The 20,588-nt window shown below is 48.8% G+C and overlaps 1 protein-coding gene across 1 annotated transcript in view; it reads right to left on the bottom strand.

The window, feature by feature from the left end:
• The window catches only part of fam49bb (family with sequence similarity 49 member Bb), a 44,840-nt gene that overhangs the window by 13,276 nt on the left and 10,976 nt on the right, over positions 1-20,588 (bottom strand). The window contains 4 exon segments of the mRNA XM_080544348.1: positions 831-936; positions 1,309-1,430; positions 2,144-2,226; positions 16,375-16,462. Of these exon segments, the coding sequence (XP_080400474.1) occupies positions 831-936; positions 1,309-1,430; positions 2,144-2,216 (301 nt within the window). The 5' untranslated portion in view covers positions 2,217-2,226; positions 16,375-16,462.

The following is a 20,588-nucleotide window of genomic DNA, read 5'->3' as shown; positions in this document are numbered from 1 at the left end:
CCAGGCAGGAGGAGGAGGGAGGAGGAGGAGGAGGAGGTGGTGGAGGAGGTGGAGGAGGAGGAGGAGGAGGTGGAGGAGGAGGAGGAGGGTAGAGCAAGGAGTCCAAGGAGGCCTCTGGAGGTCAGCCGGCTGCGGCCAGGCGGCGGTGCGGAGCACGGAGGGGTGGGAGGTGGGAGGTGACCTCCTTTGTTACATAACCTGGCGGCCCCCCCGATGTGATCATTGACTGCTTCGTCTCAGGCGCCACAGGGATTAAAGGGTTAAGGTCATGGAGTTGTAGGGGGGGAGGGGGGGGGGGCTAGGGGGGCTAGGAGCTACTCGCTACCCTCAGGGTCACAGGGGACGCTAGCATGTAGCATCCCCCCCACCCCCCCCCCCCCCCTCTATCTCTTCTCCATGCTAATGATGTCTGCTCTGCACTGAGAGGTCACAGTCAGTGTCAGGATTAAGGAGACTGCAACGCAAGCAGCATTACTGATCAATGCGAGGTTATGGGGGGCGGGGGGGGAGGGGGGGGTTATGTTTGTTTGTGGTGGAAGGGGGGGGGGGGGTGTAGGGAGAAGGGGGGGTGCATGGGTGTGCATTAGGGCATGAGTGTTAATTCAGATTTTCTGCAGCTCAGCGACGGCCCTATGGAGGAGCCTTGCAGAAGGTGTCAAGGTCGCGGACGACACGTACGACCTCTAGAGATGCTGAAGTCGCTAACCGCTAACCTTGGGTTACTGATGGGCCGGTTCACATTGGTGTACCCCCGACTGAAGGACATGGGGGGGGGGTATTGTCTGTATCTAATCAGGAGGCCCAGGAGGAAGGAAGGCTTACATACGTACCTAGTCTCTGGGAGAACTCGAAGAACTTCTTCAGTTTCCCCACCAGGGGGACCACGGCCGACCACGCCTGCTCCTGCAGCGCCTCGTCGTTGGGGTTCTGGATCGCCTGGAGGACACGGAGGAAACCAACAATTTATTTATTTTACGTAATTTTGGGGGCAGTCCCACTCATATTTTTGATTTTATTGGACAGATACAGTGAAGACAGACAGGAAAGTAGAAAGAGAAAGTAGAAAGAGAAGAAGGGAGAGAGGGCATGTCAGCAGGGCATGGGCCTGATTTCGAACCCATGCTGACATGGGCATATGTGTGCACTGTAGACCGCGGCGCTAGACCACTGGACCACCCCAGGCCATCCAACGACATTGTTATCTACAACCCGATCCATTGGGTTTTCATCCCTCTTGCTGAAAATGGGAATCCTGATTGGATCAAGAGTCGAGAGAGTAAATACAGTTTTTGGAGACCTGTACCGTACCTCTCTGATCTCCTGGCCGGCTCCCTTGTAGGCCTGCAGCTCGTCCAGGATCCCCCGAGCGTCCTTCAGCACCACGTCCACCTGCTCCCACACCTCCCGCTCTGCGTCTGTGGGCTGGGCGTCTGGAGGAGAGACACAACGCAGTAGGACGGTCAACAGAGAACATATTCTCAGAGACTGACACACACACAAAGGGTGTAACCAAGTAACTGGCAGAAGTCAGTTAACCTCAGTTAACCGCCGTGGTCTGAACTCTCTAGAGCAGTGGTTGTCAAACCTCTCCACGGGGACCCCCAGCCGCTCCACATATTTGATCTGTTCCACAGAGCAATGATTTGTACTTGATTAGTTGAATCAGGTGTGCTGGTGGTGGTGGAACAGATCAAATATGTGGAGCGGCTGGGGGTCCCCGAGGAGAGGACTGCTCTAGAGCCACCTCCTGCGTATTCTGAGTGAGTACATCCTGGTCCTAGCAGGCCGAAGCTATGGTACAGTAGATGGCCTGGGGGCAAAAAGAGACAGAGAGAGTAGGTCTGCAGCTACATATTTGAGGAGAGGGCTCTAGTGCTTCTAGATTGATATTCCAGACACACAGCAGCGTAGAAGATCTGGGTGATGGAAAGTTCTGGAAAGGGGAGGAGGCGGATATACTTTTCTGGGAAGAAGATCAAGACGTGGATGAAGGGAGGGGGCGGGGGGGACGTGGGGGAGGTTAAGACTAAGGGGCATCTTTCATTATTAGTGTGATACTGCATAATAAGAGATAAGAATGAAGGGGAGGGATGGTAATTAGGCTTAGGGAGAAAAGTCAGAGAAGAAGAAAGAATAATCTCACTTTCAAAATCGAGGAAGAAGTTGGGCTCCTGCTCCAGATCTGTGCAAGTCAAGACTTTCAGGAGGTTCCCCATGTTACGATACCTGTCGACACACAAAACCAGAGAGACTTAACGACACAGGACGACTCAACATTAGGTGTAATAATACTACTACATTAGACTTATATAGCGCTTTTCTAGACACTCAAAGATGCTTTACAAACGGGAAAGATCGAGTAGTAAAATAAAAAGAAACAAAAAAAATAGATCAAAGAAAGTATAGGGGTCTAATTAATTTTTAGATTACTAAATCTAAGTGTCTTTGGGTTAGGGTTATCTACTCTGTATACTGCAAGTATATACTGTATAGATTTCGGCGGAGAAGCGGCGAACAAGCGACGCCAGCGTCCTCTCTCGCCCGGCATTGTAGCAATGTCGCTAAGATAAGGAGCTGAACCTCTCTGGTGCCCCCCTCCCACCCGCCTTCGGTTCCGCCTCTGTGCTCCAGCGCTCCTCATGAACCCAGTAACACAGACCCACAGACCCACAGACCGCCAAGATGTACCAGGCTAGAACCAGCACTCCCCTCGGACCATGTGTGGTTTTCCTGTGCCCACCAGATGTCTCCCCCCCTCCCCCCCCAAAAAAGCCCAGAAAAGCACACCCACTCCTTAAAATAAGGACTGATTTACAGCAATGCGTTAAACTCGATAACTTTAAGTGCAACTGAGTGTGACTTCAGTCAATTCCCTCCTGAGGAGCCTCCGCCATGGATAGACAAAGAGCCGTTACATGCAAAGCAGCCGTATACTGTATATATATATACTAAATATACATCATCCTGCATATCGCTTAGGGAGAAAGCCACACATCCTCCTGGGGTTACCCCCTCTTAACAACACTCACACATGGATTCAGATGATCAGATCCAGGCCCTAATCTACAGTACATCAATGTTTCTCACACACATACTGAGCATTTTGAATTTCCAATCTTTGCAACCAAAGTCAGGTTTCCTAGAGCTAGAGTTGAGGCGGCGGAAACGGTTGATTCTTGGAAAATGAGAGGGTAGGAGAGAAGGGGGGGGGGGGGGGGGGGGGGCGTGTGGGGAGTGAAGATAATCCCACCGCCGCCACAGACCCCAGTGTGAGAACTAAGCCCCCCTATCCTCCGCCACCTTACGGTACTATGCTCCTTGTCAATGCCAAGACCTACAGATTTCACATTACCTGGAAAACACATTCAAACCCCCCAAAGAAGCAGGGTGAGACTAACCACCCAGTTCTCCTCTGCTGCTTCAGTGGGAGAGAGAGAGAGAGGGGCCACAGCTGCTTATCTACTGCACTGGGTCTTCAGACACACACACACACACACACACATACAGAGACACACACACACACACACACACACACACATACAGACACACACACACACACACACATACCGACACACACACACACACATACACACATACACACACACATACATACAGAGACACACACACGGACACTCACACACACACACACACACACACACACACACACACACACAGACAAACACAGACACACACACACACACACACACACACAAGCGCGCACACACACACACACACACACGGAACGGATTGCTTGGGGGACCCAGGGATTTAAGTCCAGCAGAGCCCGTAAACACTGTCAGGTAACACACCAGACACACACACACACACACAGACACAGACACACACACACACCAGACACACACACACCACACATACCTCTGGATACTCTCATGGCCTGTACCCACACTGACAGAGCTGAAATTACACTTCACATTAGTTAGGGCTTATACAAACACTGTCACCGCAGTACGGGGGGCTGTGAGTAATACTACAGTACAGGACCACACATCCTGTACGCGCCGCTCTCTACTGTACAAAAACTGCCTGATAGATTAGCACATCAATGGCTCTGCTACAGTATTACCTCAGGATTTATGACAGGGATGTAAAATAGCGTCAGTATATACAAGGTCTGCTATATACATGTGTGGAAAGGTACCTCTGTCACCAAGATAAAATACCCTGTACTTACATGAGCATTATATGGGGTGATATGCCACACACACGCACCACGCAGTGCCAGTGTTGCCAGATTGGGCGTATTCCCGTATTCCCGCCCAATTGGGCTAGTTATGATCACACTGGGCGGTTTTTAGACTGTGGTTAGGCTGGAAAACTATCCCATCTGGCAACACTGACGCACGCTTCACGCACGCACACCTGAGGAGCACAGCTCCCTGCAGTCTGTACAGAACAGAGAGGCCAACACTGTGACAAAACAAGACACTGAACCAGTGACGGTGAAGAGGGTTGGTGACAGGTCACAGCTTGGTGACAGAGTGAAGACACAGACACAGACTGAACTCTGTTGATAGATCGGTGACAGACTGAAGACTAGTGGCTAGGTTGAAAAGCTACGTCCGTTTAAAGACATTGTTATAGGTTCAGGTTCGCAGGAGGTAGAGCAGGAGGTAGAGCAGGAGGTAGAGTCGGCGTCTAAAGATCGCAAGGTTGGCAGATCGGACACATGTCGAAGTGTCCTTGGGCAAGACACTAAACGCCAAATTGCTCCCAGGGAGCGGGCCGGCGCCTTGCATGGTAGCTTGCCGCCATTGGTGTGTGAATGGGTGAATGAGAGGCCGTTGTAAAGCACTTTGGATAAAGGCGCTATATAAGTCAGTCCATTTACATCCATTTACTAGTCACCGGGTTAGTTATGCTGAGGAGGTAAACAAGAGTGTGAGTGTGAGATTAAAGTCGAGTCACAGTGACAGTTGACAGTTAGAAGTTGACAGTTAGAAGGTGAGTCACGGGCGTCACAAAACAGTGTTGACCCCTCGCTCACGGCCTAATGCGCGAGACTCCATCTTGGGTAGTTCATCTGAACGAGGCAGCCAGTACCCCCACCCGCTTGCCTGTGTGCAAAGTCTGCAATCCTTACCTAGCAACCCGCATCATCAATAACAGCCCCTCCCACCCTCCCTCCCTCCCTCCCTCCCTCCCTCCTCTCTAGACTGACCCTGTTTCCACATCACCCCCTCTTCTCTGCCCACCAGGGGGGGGGGGACCGGGGGCGGAGGGGGGAGGTCACAGACCTGCCACCTGCCTCCTGCCATGCCCAGCCATGTCCACCAGCGCCTCCGCTAATGTGACCTGACTCGCACCTCCACCACCCCTACTGGCACATCACTGGCTGCCATCCTGCCACACCTGTGCTTAGCCTCGGAGGAGAGGAGGAGAGGAGGAGAGGAGAGTAGAGAGGGAGCCAGAGAAGGAGAGTCATCCATCTTTAAAACGGAGAGCGCAGGGAGGGAGGGAGGGACAGGGGGGGGGACTGGGACAGAGGGGGCTTTCACTCACCACGCCCTACTGATCTGATTCCTACTGTACAGTGTAGTGTGTGCCCGTGGTGGCGGTGTGTGTGTATATATAGTACAGTAGTCAGGGTGTGTGTGTGTGTGTAGCCTCTCTCTTGTCCCCTAGTCCTCTGCTGCCCCTCCCAGGCAGCGGTGGTGGCAGGCTGAGCTGAGCTGAGCTGGGTTAGAGAGAAGGAAGGGCTGGCCAGGCACGGGGGTGCCAAGAACACTGGCACCGCTCAGCCCAGAGGCCCACAGCGCCTCTCTCTCATTCTGTCTGCAATGAGGTCATTCTAAGGACGGGGGAATTTGGAGTGGCGGTGGGTTGGCCCGGGCTGCATTTGAAAGTCCAACAGAGAGAGCGGGAGAGGGAGGGAGAGGGGAGAGAGAATCCTCAAGCCTCCAGGAATAGACCAATCGCGGGAGAGATTAAATGAGGACATTCTTCATCTTTCCTGTTTCGCCGCGCCAGCAGAAAATGTTTTTGAAACACGGATGTCGAATGACAGAAGCGCGGCCAGGTTGTCTCCCGGAGCGGAGGGGAAACATCAAACTAGTAAACCGTCAGTAAATAGCCTAGACACTCACACCCAAAACCTAATTAGAAAACACCTGCGGACATCCCTGGACCCAACCTGCCTTGTGTCAACAGTCCAGGTGGGTGGGAGGTGGTGTCATGGTGAGGTGGGGGGAATGCTTTCTTGGCACACTTTGGGCCCGTTAATACCAATCAATCATGGCTTGAATGCCACAGCCTACTTGAGTATTGTTGCTGACCATGTGTGGCCATGAAGGGAGGCAATGTACCCATCGCTAATGGCTAGTTTCCAACATAATAATGCACCGTGTCACAAAGCAAAAGTCGCCTCAAACTGGTTTCATGAACATGACAATGAGTTCAGTGTTCTTCAGCGGCCTTCCCAGTCAGTCACCGGATCTGAATCCAATAGAACACCTTTGGGGATGTGGTTAGAACGGGAGATTCACAGCTTGAAAGTGCACCTGAAAATCCTGCAGGGAGTGCGTGATGAAATCATGTCACCATGGACCAGAATCTCAGGAGGACTGTTTCCAACATCTTGTGGAATCAATGCCACGAGGAATTGAGGCTGTTCTGAGAGCAAAGGGAGGCCCCACCCGGTATTAGTATAGTGTTCCTAAAAGAGCTCAGTGAATATATCAATTGGTATTCAAGCAGATAATGTGTCCTTTTTAAGCCAAAGTGTGTGTGTGTGTGTGTGTGTGTGTGTGTGTGTGTGTTTCAGTCATTCGTGATAATTGGTGGGTTGATATAATGTAATATGTTGGGTGTGGTGACAGAGAGAGAGAGATAGATAGATATAGAGAGGTAGAAGGAGGGAGAGAGACAGGGAGGGAGAGAGAGAAGGAGGGAGAGAGAGAGATAGATGGAGAGGGAGAAGGAGGGAGAGAGACAGGGAGGAAGAGAGAAGGAGGGAGAGAGAGATAGATGGAGAGGGAGAAGGAGGGAGAGAGACAGGGAGGAAGAGAGAAGGAGGGAGAGAGAGAGATAGATGGAGAGGGAGAGAGAGATAGATGGAGAGAGAGATAGATAGAGAGGGAGAAGGAGGGAGAGAGACAGGGAGGGAGAGAGAGAAGGAGGGAGAGAGGGAGATAGATGGAGAGGGAGAGAGAGATAGATGGAGAGGGAGAAGGAGGGAGAGAGACAGGGAGGAAGAGAGAAGGAGGGAGAGAGAGAGATAGATGGAGAGGGAGAGAGAGATAGATAGAGAGGGAGAAGGAGGGAGAGAGACAGGGAGGAAGAGAGAGAGAGAGAGAGAGCACATTTAAAACCTGACAGAGTGGTGGAATGTGGGGGAGGGCTGTTCCCTGCCCCCCCCCCCCCCCCCTCCGAGGGTCTAGACCCCAGCGGTACTGACGTGTCTGTGGGGGAGCCTGGGCAGGCTGGGTTGTTGTTGTTTTGGACCTACCCCCCCCACCGGGCCATCGCGTGCTCTCCTCCGCTCAGAGCAGCGGAGGCGGGGGTTCGTCTAAGGCCAGGGGGCACTACTACTACTTCACTACCAGAGCCCCCCGCCGCCGTCCTCCCATTGGCTGAGCCGCCTCTCCCCAATACTGTGCTTGTATCCATGGAACCGTAGAAAAAAAGAAAAAAAAACTGGTGCCATTGAAAACAAGGTGGCTAGCCAATCAGAGACCAGCGCTGAGAGACGAGGGAGGGGGGGGGGGGGGGGGGCTTCAGTACTGTAGTAGTAAGTCTTGAAAGCACATGAATATATTAATACAGATGAGGTAATGCGCCAAAAAACACGGGATTAGGCGCGGGGGCGCGGGGAGCATGCAGGAATGTTTTTGATTCTTCGGGAACTAGAACTCCGTGTTAAGCGAATGCCGAACGGCACAGTGAAACTCACCAGGATTATTATTGCGACGGGGTAAAATTGTCGCAATAATAAAAAAAAGAACGTTACGATTTTTTGACGGAAATAACTCAAAATTAAAAGACACGGGCTGTCATTTCACATAATATTTTAGAAATGTTCCCTCACTAAAAAATAAGAAATATTGAAATGTTTTAATGTTAGAATGTTATTGTTTTTGTCATTTCCGAGTTGAATAATAAAAAAAAACACAGGACTGGCAAATCAAACATGACAAATAAGACTGTCAACTTTATTGTCAGCGTCTTTGAGCCCCGGAAAAGCGGTACATAAAAACAATGAATTATTATTATTATTATTATTATTATTATTATTATTATTATTATTATTATTATTATTATTAAGACTGACGTTTGTGCAGTAAACCCATGTGAGACCAGAGTCAGACCAGAGCAACAGAGCATCACTACCGGAGACCCCAGCAGTGCCACGCCCTTCCATCCCGCAGCATCATGACCCCTGCATGCTCCTCTTAATGTCACCCCCCCCCCCTGCACCCCCCTTACCCCCACACCCCCACCCCATCCCTCTAGGAAAACACCCAAAATAACCCCCAAACGGAGGCGCTGCAGTGTCCTCAAAACATCCCAGGGAGACGGGTGGTGATGATGATGGAGGGATGGAGGGATGGAGGGAGGGGGGGAGTGCTGACATTCCACTACTAGAGTCTGCAGCAGCAGCAGAAGCAGCATGAGGATCCACGTGTCTCAGCCTCTTACTACGGCAGTGCCCAGCCCAGCCCTGCCAGCGGGAAAAACAACCTCCTCCCCCCCTCCCCCTCCTCTCCTCTCCCTCCTCCTCCTCCCCTACCCACACACAGACGCAGACACAGCCCTGGCGAGGAGGAGTCACGTGGGTACTGCCGTGGAGAGGCTGAGCGCTCGCCTGGGGCGGGGTGGGGGGGGGGGGGGGGAGTGGTGTGTGTGTGTGTGTCTGAGTGTGTGTCTGTCTGACTGTGTATGTATGTGAGTCTGTGTGTGTATCAAACTGCTATAATTTTTTAAGGAAAAGTATTATTTTTTCGTTTTAAAATAAGGGTAGTACAGAGGATAGTGAGTGAGTGTGTTTGTGTGTTATATATCTGGGGGAGGGAGGGAGGGAGGGAGGGAGAGCGTCAGTCAGACTTGCCTGCTGCATGGCGGGGCAGAGGCAGCTTTAAACTTGACCTAGATTCTCCCAGTGACACGCCACATCGCATTAGCCTAGCGGGCCGCCCCCCCCCCCGGACCTGACAGAGCTGGCCCCATCCCACACATACAAAATGGGGGAGCGCTACTACCGAAATGGGGTTGGCATGTATCCCCCAGCCCCCCCCCCCCCTCCCTGCCTTACCCATCCACCCCTCCTCCCCTCCCTCACCCACCTCATCCACTGATGACACACCCCGCCCAGCTGACTCAGAGAGCTCACTGGGGCTCATGGACGTGGGGGAGGGGAGGGGGCTGTGTGTTTATGTTTGTTTATCATTTGAACTTGATTATCCCGCGGCCACGCCCCCATGGTACTAACAATATTTATTTTTATTTTATTATTTTTTTACCCTCAGAGATTTAAGGGGGGAAGAAAAAAAAATTCGGTCAAATGCTGAGGCTTTAAACCAATAACAACCGTCTGAAATATTCCAACTGTCCACTGATAATGTAGACATCACCACCGCCCTGCTCTTGACTTGGGAAAACCACAATTGCACAATATTCTTGCAATATAATACCCTAGTAATACTGTAATAACACTGTAGCCATAGTAACACTGTAATAATACTGTAGCCATAGTAACACTGTAACCCTAGTAACACTGTAATAATACTGCCCTAGTAACACTGTAATAATACTGTAGCCATAGTAACACTGTAACCCTAGTAACACTGTAATAATACTGTAGCCATAGTAACACTGTAACCCTAGTCACACTGTAATAATACTGTAGCCATAGTAACACTGTAATAATACTGTAGCCATAGTAACACTGTAATAATACTGTAGCCATAGTAACACTGTAATAATACTGTAGCCATAGTAACACTGTAATAATACTGTAGCCCTAGTAACACTGTAATAATACTGTAGCCATAGTAACACTGTAATAATACTGTAGCCCTAGTAACACTGTAATAATACTGTAGCCATAGTAACACTGTAATAATACTGTAGCCATAGTAACACTGTAATAATACTGTAGCCCTAGTAACACTGTAATAATACTGTAGCCATAGTAACACTGTAATAATACTGTAGCCATAGTAACACTGTAATAATACTGTAGCCATAGTAACACTGCTGTAACACCAGCACCACATTGAGGGAGAGGCACTGCAGCACCCAAAAATACTACGGTTTCTTTCACAAGAAAACATCCCTTGCATGGATACTCAAACCTGCAAACGCGCCTGTGCGCCTGCGCGTGTGTGTGTGTGAGTGTGTGTGTATGCGTGTGTGTGTGTGTATTCCTCAAAACTGTGATGAAAAAAAATCATAAACAAACTCCACGCTGCACACAAACATCCACAGCAGCAGCAGATCAGGGAGATGAAAGCAGCAGCGGCTCCAGCTAAGCTCTCCTCTTTACACCGGCCCTGATCAAAGGCTGCAACCATGGAAACAACCGCGTACACAAGAGTGTGTGGAAACAGCTGCCCATTGATATCATATATTGGGGGACCGTAAGAGGCTCTTCAAACTCGCTTCTTCCATCAGTTATTATGAATACGCCATTATACCCTTCGCCGTAGACATCATCCGACACACACACACACACACACACACACGCACGCCGTAGCGCCGAGGGATACTGAGGACTTCCTACAAGACAACAAAAGACAGGATCCTTTTCGAAAAATCATTTGGAGAGAGAAAAGAAAGGCAGGTGTATCGTCTTCTAAAGCCCCTCTCCTCAGCTAGCCTTGTAGCTAGCGTGTGAGTAAACCACTGGCGCCGGCGGTACAGACAGTCGTCTGAGGACAGCCCGTATCTGAGGACGGTTAGCGACACTCCAGGGGAGACCTGCCACCCAGACACATCTTCTGACGGCTTCAAATACTGGGTAATAATAGGGTAAGAACGGTGGTGCTCCCCCAAGCCCCAGACCCCCCTCATCCTCCACCCCCCTCCCCTCCCCCCGAAGACTCCTCTGACTCCTGGCTCTGGGCTGGAAGTGTGTGTGTTGGGGGGAGACTGTCTGCATGCTGTAGGCCAACACCACCTCCTTAAAGCCCTATTCATATCTTTACACCCCTCGAACCCCCTCCCTCCCCCCCCCATCCCCAAACCATCATGACCACAAACGACCTTCTGACTGGGTGTGACTCTGGGATGAGTCGTGGTGTCTTCCAACCTCACCGCCCAAAAGTGGGCAGAATGTATATGTATCTATATCTATGTATCAGTAGAATGTATCAGCAGTCTAGAATGTTCATCACTAAAAGGACAGTGTATATTAGATGACAGATACACACTCTGTACACACACCAACTGAGATTCAGTGTGTGTGTGTGTGTGCGCGTTTTCCTGGAGAAGAGCCCTGACAGTATTAAGGGTGGGGCACGGTGAAGTTTGGGGGGAGACGGCGGTTTGTTGGCCAGGCGAGGAGCGCCCTCTGGTGGAGGGAGAGAGGCGCGCCTGGAGGACCTTGGTGGGGTGAAGGGGCCACTCCCAAATCCTGAACCACACACACACACACACCGGCTGGAGCTACTGTACTGGATAACAGACACACTAGCGAACTATGGCGTTGGAGGGGTGAATTAAATTGTAACGTTCCCGCGCTTGTTCTTTCTCCAACACAATCAAACACAAATGTTCCATCGAACCGAATCTCAAACCGATTCATCCCACAAAAACACCAACAGATCCTGACATGGACGCTTTTGTCATTTATTATTCGCGGTTTGGTTTTAAAATGTTCAAATAAACACAAAGAAATCATCATATTTACATAGAAGACTTCCAGTGGAAGGTGTGTGCCTTAGCTTTAAAACGACAGAAAAACAAAGAAAGCCACACACACACTGTGGCTCAGACGCAAATGACTTTCTCCACAAACCAAGGTTTTCGTTCCAACCTGCGTTCTTCAGGGTTTTTTTTGTGTTTTCTTTCTTCTACGTTTTTTTGAATGACATCTTTAACTACAAACCACTATCAGTTGAGATAAACACATCAACCTGTTGAGTTTGAAGTGGGTTCAGCCAGCGCAGCTGAGAAAAAAACCCACAGAGGACACTCCGGGTTCATTGGGATGCAGTCAGAACCTCCACTGCAGTCCACTTGATCATCAACCAACACGCCCACGAGTACACCTCAGCTCCCAGGCACTGCAGTAGCACGCTAAGCCACATCTACAAACATGTCTCGCCGGGTGTCATGCAGTGAACATGGATGGAGGAAGCGGCGAACCGCCTGAAATAGATCAACAGTGACACCCTGTGGACATTCGGAGAATTACAATCGGTTTTATAATGGAAGAAACGCCATAGGTCTTGCCTATGTAAACAGACAGAGAGAGGGAGGAGCTAGTAGTGGGTCTCTGGGGACCTTAGGGGCTGAGGAGGAGGGAGGTATAGAGCGCAGGTCAGCCTTCCAGGCTTGACATTAATAATACAGCAACAGTCAGTCTGAGTGGTGGGTGGGGTCGGTCTGGCCCTTTAGCTAACACAACAAGCGTCGCACACTTAGACCTATCAAAGCTCATCACTTATGCATGGGTCTGCTCGCGGCTCCGAAGGCGCTGGCGTCTCCCGTATGGCCCGCCGATACTTAAGCCATCGATAGGCCTCAACCTGTATGGATGTACGCTGGAGGTGCATTCCAAAACAAGGGAAATATTGAACACCCCCCATCCACACAATCCATAAATGTGCTTCTATTTTGTATTGTTAGCTACTATTACTATAAAAGGATTGTCTTCTAAAACAACAAAACAGAAAAAGGCCACAGACTCTAAAGGCCTAATTGTCAGACAGCTCGGCTACACTGATCCAGTAAATAAAAGGACCACAGACAGAGACAGCTTGGCTACACTGACAGGGTTGCCAGATGGGCTGTTTTTTTGGTGGATTTGGCTTTTTTTTTTTACTGTGGTTAGGCTGTAAATTGTCAACCCCATCTGGCAACCCTGTACACTGATCCAGTCAATGAACTATGAAAGCAGTAAAGCAGTCTCAGGAAGGCCTCCAAGATCTCCAGGGACCCGACCCACCCTGGGCACGTACACTTTATCAGGCTGCCCTCGAAAAGGAGGTACAGGACCCCGGCCGCTAAGACAAACAGACTGAAGAACTGCTTCTACCACAGGGCCGTCCAGGCCCTGAACACAGCAAAGACCTACGTTCTGGGCCCTGGACAGTCTGGACGGATTGTATGGCAGCTGCTGGACTGAAAAAATCAGGTGTAGTGCTGAGGCACAAACATTTACATTTCAAGCCTGCAAACTGTGACACTTTAAATAACGTGAAAAAATACTATTGTGCAATATTACAACCCTAGTTGACTATCTGTGCAGTATAGTACAGTGGATTGTGTACATAGCCTTTATTTATGTAAACCAGCTCCTTACCTTCTTGTGATTTTATTCTTTTTCTAAAAGTGTTTTTTTGTTTCCCTTTCCTAACACCAGGGGAGCCACCCCTCCTAAATTTCGTTGTTTGGTACCTGTACTGTAGCAATGACAATAAAGTCCATTCATTCATTCATTCATTCAAAGCAATGCTGCCAAGCTTAGCACTGGACAACGACAATTAAACATTATCACAATCATGTGTGAACTAAAATAGGCTACTAACTATTCAAATTCACAACATACAACAACAAGTATGTACGTTTGAATAGCAGCAGCAGCATTCAAGCAGCTTTGAATTACAATATCAATGTAATACTTCAATTCTATTCCTCGCCAGCAGGGGGCAGTATAACCCTGTGGTTTCGCCAGAGCAGCAGAGAGCAGCGTGGCCTCAAGCTAGATGGCTCCACCTCCCCCTAGCCCAGCAGACAACAGCTAATCCATCCTCACTATTCACAGTAGTGATTCACAGGCCTGCCGCATTCACTCAATCAGCTCCTCTCCTAATCTTTACACCACTCAACACTTTCTCCTTCTCAGCCTAAAGGTGCACACACATACATACATACATACATACACATACACATACACATACACATACACATACACATACACATACATACACATACTCACACTTACACAAATACACTCACTCACACACTCTCACACACACACACACACACACACACACACACACACACACACACACACACACAGTCCCTACAGTCCCCAGAGCCCCACACACACACATACATACATACATACATGCATACATACATACCTACATACATACATTACACATACATTACACATACACACTCACACTCTCACACTCACACACACACACACACACACACACACTCCAGGGCAAGCATGCTAAAATAGCTTAGCGTTGCGACTAAGCTTATGGATTTGAGTCTCACGACCATCGTGGCTTTAGCCAAACCCCATAGGCTACTAACTGTATAGACACAGAAATACTACACCTAGCATTGACACTACTGGGAACTATTTCAGTAAAGCTAAGCTACCCTCCAAATGTCATGCAGCTTAGAAATAAAGGTTTACGTAACATTGTGCGCATTCACACACAATGTATTTTTGGCCCTGAGGTAGTTTGGAGTCATCTCCACCTACGGTACTGCAGTCAGGAAGCAAAACCAGTCAGAGGGAGGCAGGTAAACACACAGCATGCAAGCGCCGATTACGATTACGCCACTGAGTGACAGCTACTCCGGCTGCGTCACGGCAACAGTCTCCAAGGAGACCAGGTGGGAAAACACAAACAGGGGTGGGGGTTATTATAAATGCCATGAGCAGGAATCAGAAGGAAGTGATTGCTGTTGACGGCTTTTTAACAATCCTGGCTGGCACCCTGTTGGTGGAACGAGCTCCCCACCGCTGTCAGGACTGCAGAGTCTCCCTCCCTCCCTATCTTCCACCATAGAATGAAGACCTCCATCTCTTCTGGCTACACCTTAACTGTCCCTCCTGAAGACCTCCATCTCTTCAGGCTACACCTTAACTGTCCCTCCTGAAGACCTCCATCTCTTCAGGCTAGACCTTAACTGTCGTCCCTCCTGAAGACCTCCATCTCTTCAGGCTACACCTTAACTGTCCCCCCTGAAGACCTCCATCTCTTCAGGCTACACCTTAACTGTCCCTCCTGAAGACCTCCATCTCTTCAGGCTACACCTTAACTGTCCCTCCTGAAGACCTCCATCTCTTCAGGCTACACCTTAACTGTCCCTCCTGAAGACCCATCTCTTCAGGCTACACCTTAACTGTCCCTCCTGAAGACCCATCTCTTCAGGCTACACCTTAACTGTCCCTCCTGAAACCTCCCCCATCTCCCTGTTCAGTTTATCTACTGTATATATACAAAAAATATATTAAAAAAGCATGATTATGATTGCCAATGGCCCCTGGCTCGAGCAGAGATTCCCTTTCTTGCAATGACTGATGGACAGATGATTCACTTATATAGACAAATTTGCTGTCTAAAAGTCGCTTCTTTGGATAAAGACGTCTGCTAAACGCCACAAACGTCAGTGTAATACTGTGTACACCGGTGTCTCAGTGTCTCTGAGCTGAGGAACATTCTAGGCTGAGTTTTGGTCCGGGCTTGTTTTCCGCGTAGGTGCGGTGTTGAAGGAAACCACAGTAAAAGCCTCAGTATGACATGATGAACACAGACAAACATGAGCCTCAAGAGAAGGAAACGCCGTAAACAAGAAAGTCAATCCCAACTGACACTAGCGGTCTGACAGTTCACACAACCAACCAACCAACCAACTGACTTTTAACCAAAAGAAGAAGAAAAAAAAAAAGATTCTATTTGACAAGAGGCAAAAAAGTCTAAGCTATTGTTCGTATTCAGATAATTTACCACTCTTCATTGCCTGCCTTCCTTTGACGTGTTAGTCACAGGCGAACGCTAGCGACCCTGTGCCCCCTGGTTACATAAGCACCCGGCCTTGGGGGAACAGGAAGTGGAAAGCGCCCGTGTTACTCAAGACCATTTTTACGGCCCACAATGCACTTCATTTCCGTACCAGCGACATTACACAAACACGGCGCGCTCGTATGTGAACCCTGACGGGGCCACAAAAAGTGCAAATGCAAGCATTCCTTCAGACGGAAATAAATCACAACAGGACACACATGTTTTCAAAAAAAGACAAAACGAACGACGATATTACATTAAGAACACCCAGTTCCAAGTCGATAAAACAAACGGAACTCATAAGTGAAATCGGTCGAAAACTAGGTCGATTCTCAATGCGACGCCTTTACTAGCCGGATACACCACGATGCATTAGCGAGCAGAGAAATGATGACACAGGTAAAAGATGTAGAAAACACAGTCAGGAAGTGTGGAGGTTTACCAGCAGAAGAGGAGCTCTGGGGGCGTCGGGAGGAAGGCCCAGCCTGGAGGATGGCTGAGGGTCTCAGTCCTCCAGCGGAGGTCAGGCTCTGGAACAACAACAAGGGGTCACAGTCAGGCATGATGGGACACGTAGTCACGTACCTACAAGATCCTTTTAAACAAGTGAGTGAGCGGGTGGATATCAACATTTTAATGGGGTTTTTTCTGAGTGGGGCAGTCCCCACTCATATTTTTCATTTTATTGGAACAGATACAGTGAAGACAGACAGGAAAGTAAGGAGAAGAGGGGAGAGAGGGCATGGGCCGGATTGGAACCCATGTCGACATGGGCGTCAGACCGCGGTGCTAGACCACTGGACCACCATTTTAATGTTTTTTGTGGTCCTCTGGGGTTCAGGTAGTAGAACCTGGCACAACAACAAGGGTCACAGTGAGGCATGATGGGACACGTAGTCACATACCAACAACATCCTTCTTTTTTTTTTAAGTTATTTTTTCCCACTCATATTTTTCTCGTATTCCATCTCATACACCATCTCATATTCTCATATTTTCTCTTTTTATTGATAGAAACAGTAGAGACTATGACAGGAAGGTTGGGTGAGAGAGAGAGAGAGAGAAGGGATGACATGCAGGATATGTCCGCGGCCGGAATCAACCCGGGAACCCTGCGGTTACATAGTCGACGCTTAGGCTACGCCCCAACGGCATCTTTTTAAACAAGTGTGAGCGGGTGGACGTCAACATTTTATTTTTAGTTTAGTTTTTTTATGTTTTCAGTCTCACTCATATTTTTTCATTTTATTTGACAGATACAGTGAAGACAGACAGGAAAGTAAGGAGAAGAAGGGAGAGAGGGCATGTCAGCAGGGAATGGGCCGGATTCTAACCCATGCCGAAATGGGTATATGTGTGCACTGTAGACCGCGGTGCTAGACCACTGGACCACCCCAGGGCACCGTTTTAATGTTTTTTTTCTGGTCCTCTGTGGTTCGCCAGGTAGAACCTCGTTTCCTGGTTCGTTTCCTGCTGGGACCATTATATACTGAAAAATGTAGGCCTACGCACTCACTGCAATGTAAGACTCTTTGGATAAAAGCTAAATGGCATATATTGTATTGTATATTGTAAGCATGTCCAAAGTCCTTGGTTCATCTAAGTTCAATACTAGACGCATGATCGACTTCACTACGAGATGTGTGTGAGTGACTTCAAACACTTTGCAACACCCACACAATGACAAATATTCTGATTTCAATCAGCAACTCATTTCGTGTTCACTGAACACAAGGTGCAGCTTTTGTTATGTGGTCATTCCAGTCGAGGGTCTTGGTCGACCATGGTTAAGCACAGATCTGTGCTTCTCAGACCAGTATTGTCATTTCTCCAGATGTTTTGGACACAGGTGCAGCCTCATGATCCTTTTGCAATCTGGTTTTCTTGAGGGCAGTGTAGGCAAGCACTTTAAAAAGGACATGGAAGGCACACACACACACACACACACACTTCCTATTGTGCAATACTTCCTCTAATTCAGAGTGCACTTCGACTTTTCCACTGCACTCCTTCGCCTGCTTCCTCCAGAGACTACTATACTGTCTGCCTGACCAGAACCTCCTCAACATGAGACCCAAACAAACACTCAATCCAATCATACAGACCTACGACTACAACTACAACAGCAGGGAAAAAACTACTGTACCCACACTGCCCTACAAACATGCTTTGTCATCCACCTTTGAGACCCAAACACTCAATCCAATCATACAGACCTACGACTACAACTACAACAGCAGGGAAAAAACTGCTTTACCCACACTGCCCTACAAACAAACATGCTTTGGTCACCCACCTATAAAGGCCTTTAAAAACTTTCTGCCAACCCACCAACCAGCCCAGGGCAGGAAAAAAGCTAGAAAAGGCTTTCGTCGGTGACCCCAAGAGAAACTAGTCATGACCGATTTGAGGAACTCTCATGAGAAGAATAGGCTAGATGCACTCGAAGTCACTTCAGATGTGGAAAAAGTATCCCCCGAAAACCAAACTTTACTTTACCTCAGTTGAGTTGTGCAGACATTTCTAGAGTGCAGCTCAGTAGACTGTGAGACCATTAAGGACTGGGCTGGGTGTCTCTCAGGCTAGTGTCTCTCTGCCGGCCTGCATACAAATGGGCTGCTATAATGGACCGGGTGGCGGTCATGCATGAATGTGATTGTGATGGGACTTCTATCCCTGACACTAAAGCCACCGCCACCACCACCACAACCAAAAGTGTTGTGAGTCGAGGAGACAAACTGTCAACATAGTACGACGATAAACAACAGTGATGAAATAGGATGCCGTGAAATTGCGCACGAAACATCAAAAGGGCACTTATCTCGGAATTGAGATGGTTGCCGAAAAATCCACACATTTCGAAGTGCCTGAAGTATTCTCTGCTTGCCTCCGAGGGCTTTTTTTTTTTTTAAAGGTTATTTCTTTCTGAGTGGGGTCACAGTCCCACTCATATTTTCCATTTTTATTGGATAGAGAGAGTGAAGAGGAGGACAGGAAAGTAAGGAGAAGAGGGCATGTCAGCAGGACATTCGAACCCGATTCGAACCCATGCCGACATGGGCATATGTGTGCACTGTAGACCGCGGTGCTAGACCACCGGACCACCCCAGGCCTCTGAGAGAGCTTTTCCTGTGTGCTTGGAATGATGGAATAGGGAGGGAACTGTTGGCTTTACTAATAAGCTGTCAAATGTGACACCCGAAATACTCCCTTCCTCTCAGCGGCCTGTACGATCGTTGTCCGACCTCATTATCCCGCAACAAACGAGGCTATAACTTAGGTCGGTACCTCTGCAGCGAGCCTCTCTGCACCCCCGCGTTCCAGCTCAGTGACATCCTGTGCCAAGGAAATCACGGAGTCAGTTATGCATCGCATGCAGCTGGGGATTTCAAGGTTGGTTAGGCAGAACGGGCCAGTTTCTAGACCTCTGCTGGTGGTGTTTAAAGCTTTAAACTCCCAAACGCTCGGGAGGAAGACAGGCGTATGAGTGGATGTTTGATTATGAAGCTCTTCTACCATCTGGATAGTTCAGGTCTGGGGGGGGGGGCTGGGTAGGCTAGTTGGTGTTATTTCTAGACTAATACATCTGCATAGTACAATGCCTTTCACTTTCTAGTTATTGTGGTCATAAGCGGTTATTATGAATGAATGAATGGACTTTATTGTCATTGCTACAGTACAGGTACCAAACAACGAAATTTAGGAGGGGTGGCTCCCCTGGTGTTAGGAAAGGGAAAAAGAAAAACACTTTTAAAAACAATCACAAGAAGGGAGGAGCTGGTTTACATAAATAAAGGCTATGTACACTATCCACTGTACTATACTGTACAGATAGACGACTAGGGTTGTCATATTGCACAATAGTATTGTTTCACGTTATTTAAAGTGTCACAGTTTGCAGGCTTGAAATGTACATGTTTGTGCCTCAGCACTACACCTGATCATCATACCGGACATGAGACAACAGAACAAAGGAGGATTTAAATGCAGTTTATATCTAAATGGACTGCACTTATATAGCGCCTTATTCCAAAGCGCTTTACAATGGCCTCTCATTCACCCCTTCACACACATATTCACACACTAATGGCTGCAAGCTACCATGCAAGGTGCCGGCCCGCTCACTGGGAGCAATTTGGGGCTCAGTGTCTTGCCCAAGGACACTTCTACATGTGGCCAGCCGGGACTCGAACCGCCGATCTGCCAACCTTGCGATCATTAGACGCCGGCTCTACCTCCTGCGCCACAGCCTCCCCCGGTCGTATCTGGACAGTACACGAGTGTAGGATGGCAGCTGCCATGACAGCAGTGGTTGTTTGTGTGTGAACACGTTGATAACGGGCTGATAAACAGGTCTCATACTGCATGTATTTGACACATCCCGAGGGTCTGCGTAATGCAAGAGAAACAACATATCGATCCGTTATCATGTCAGCATTACTAGGACAGCTCCATCCAACAGATCCAGATCAGCAGTCTCTCTCAGGGGCAGAGAAAAGCAAAGCGGTAGCGGGAATGGTTGTTGAACATCGTCGATTCCTTGAAGAGAACGACCTATACTGTACAAAATGAAACGATCGATCGATTCCGCTGTCGAGAGAGAGAGGTCAATAGGCTATGTGGGACAGCAGGGTAACCTAGCTACGCCTGCTGTAG

The sequence above is a fragment of the Nansenia antarctica genome, assembly GCF_963989245.1.
Source record: "Nansenia antarctica genome assembly, chromosome: 13".
Taxonomy (NCBI): domain Eukaryota; kingdom Metazoa; phylum Chordata; class Actinopteri; order Argentiniformes; family Microstomatidae; genus Nansenia; species Nansenia antarctica.
Note: the sequence above shows the minus strand (reverse complement) of the source record. Positions and strands in the feature narration are given on the sequence as shown.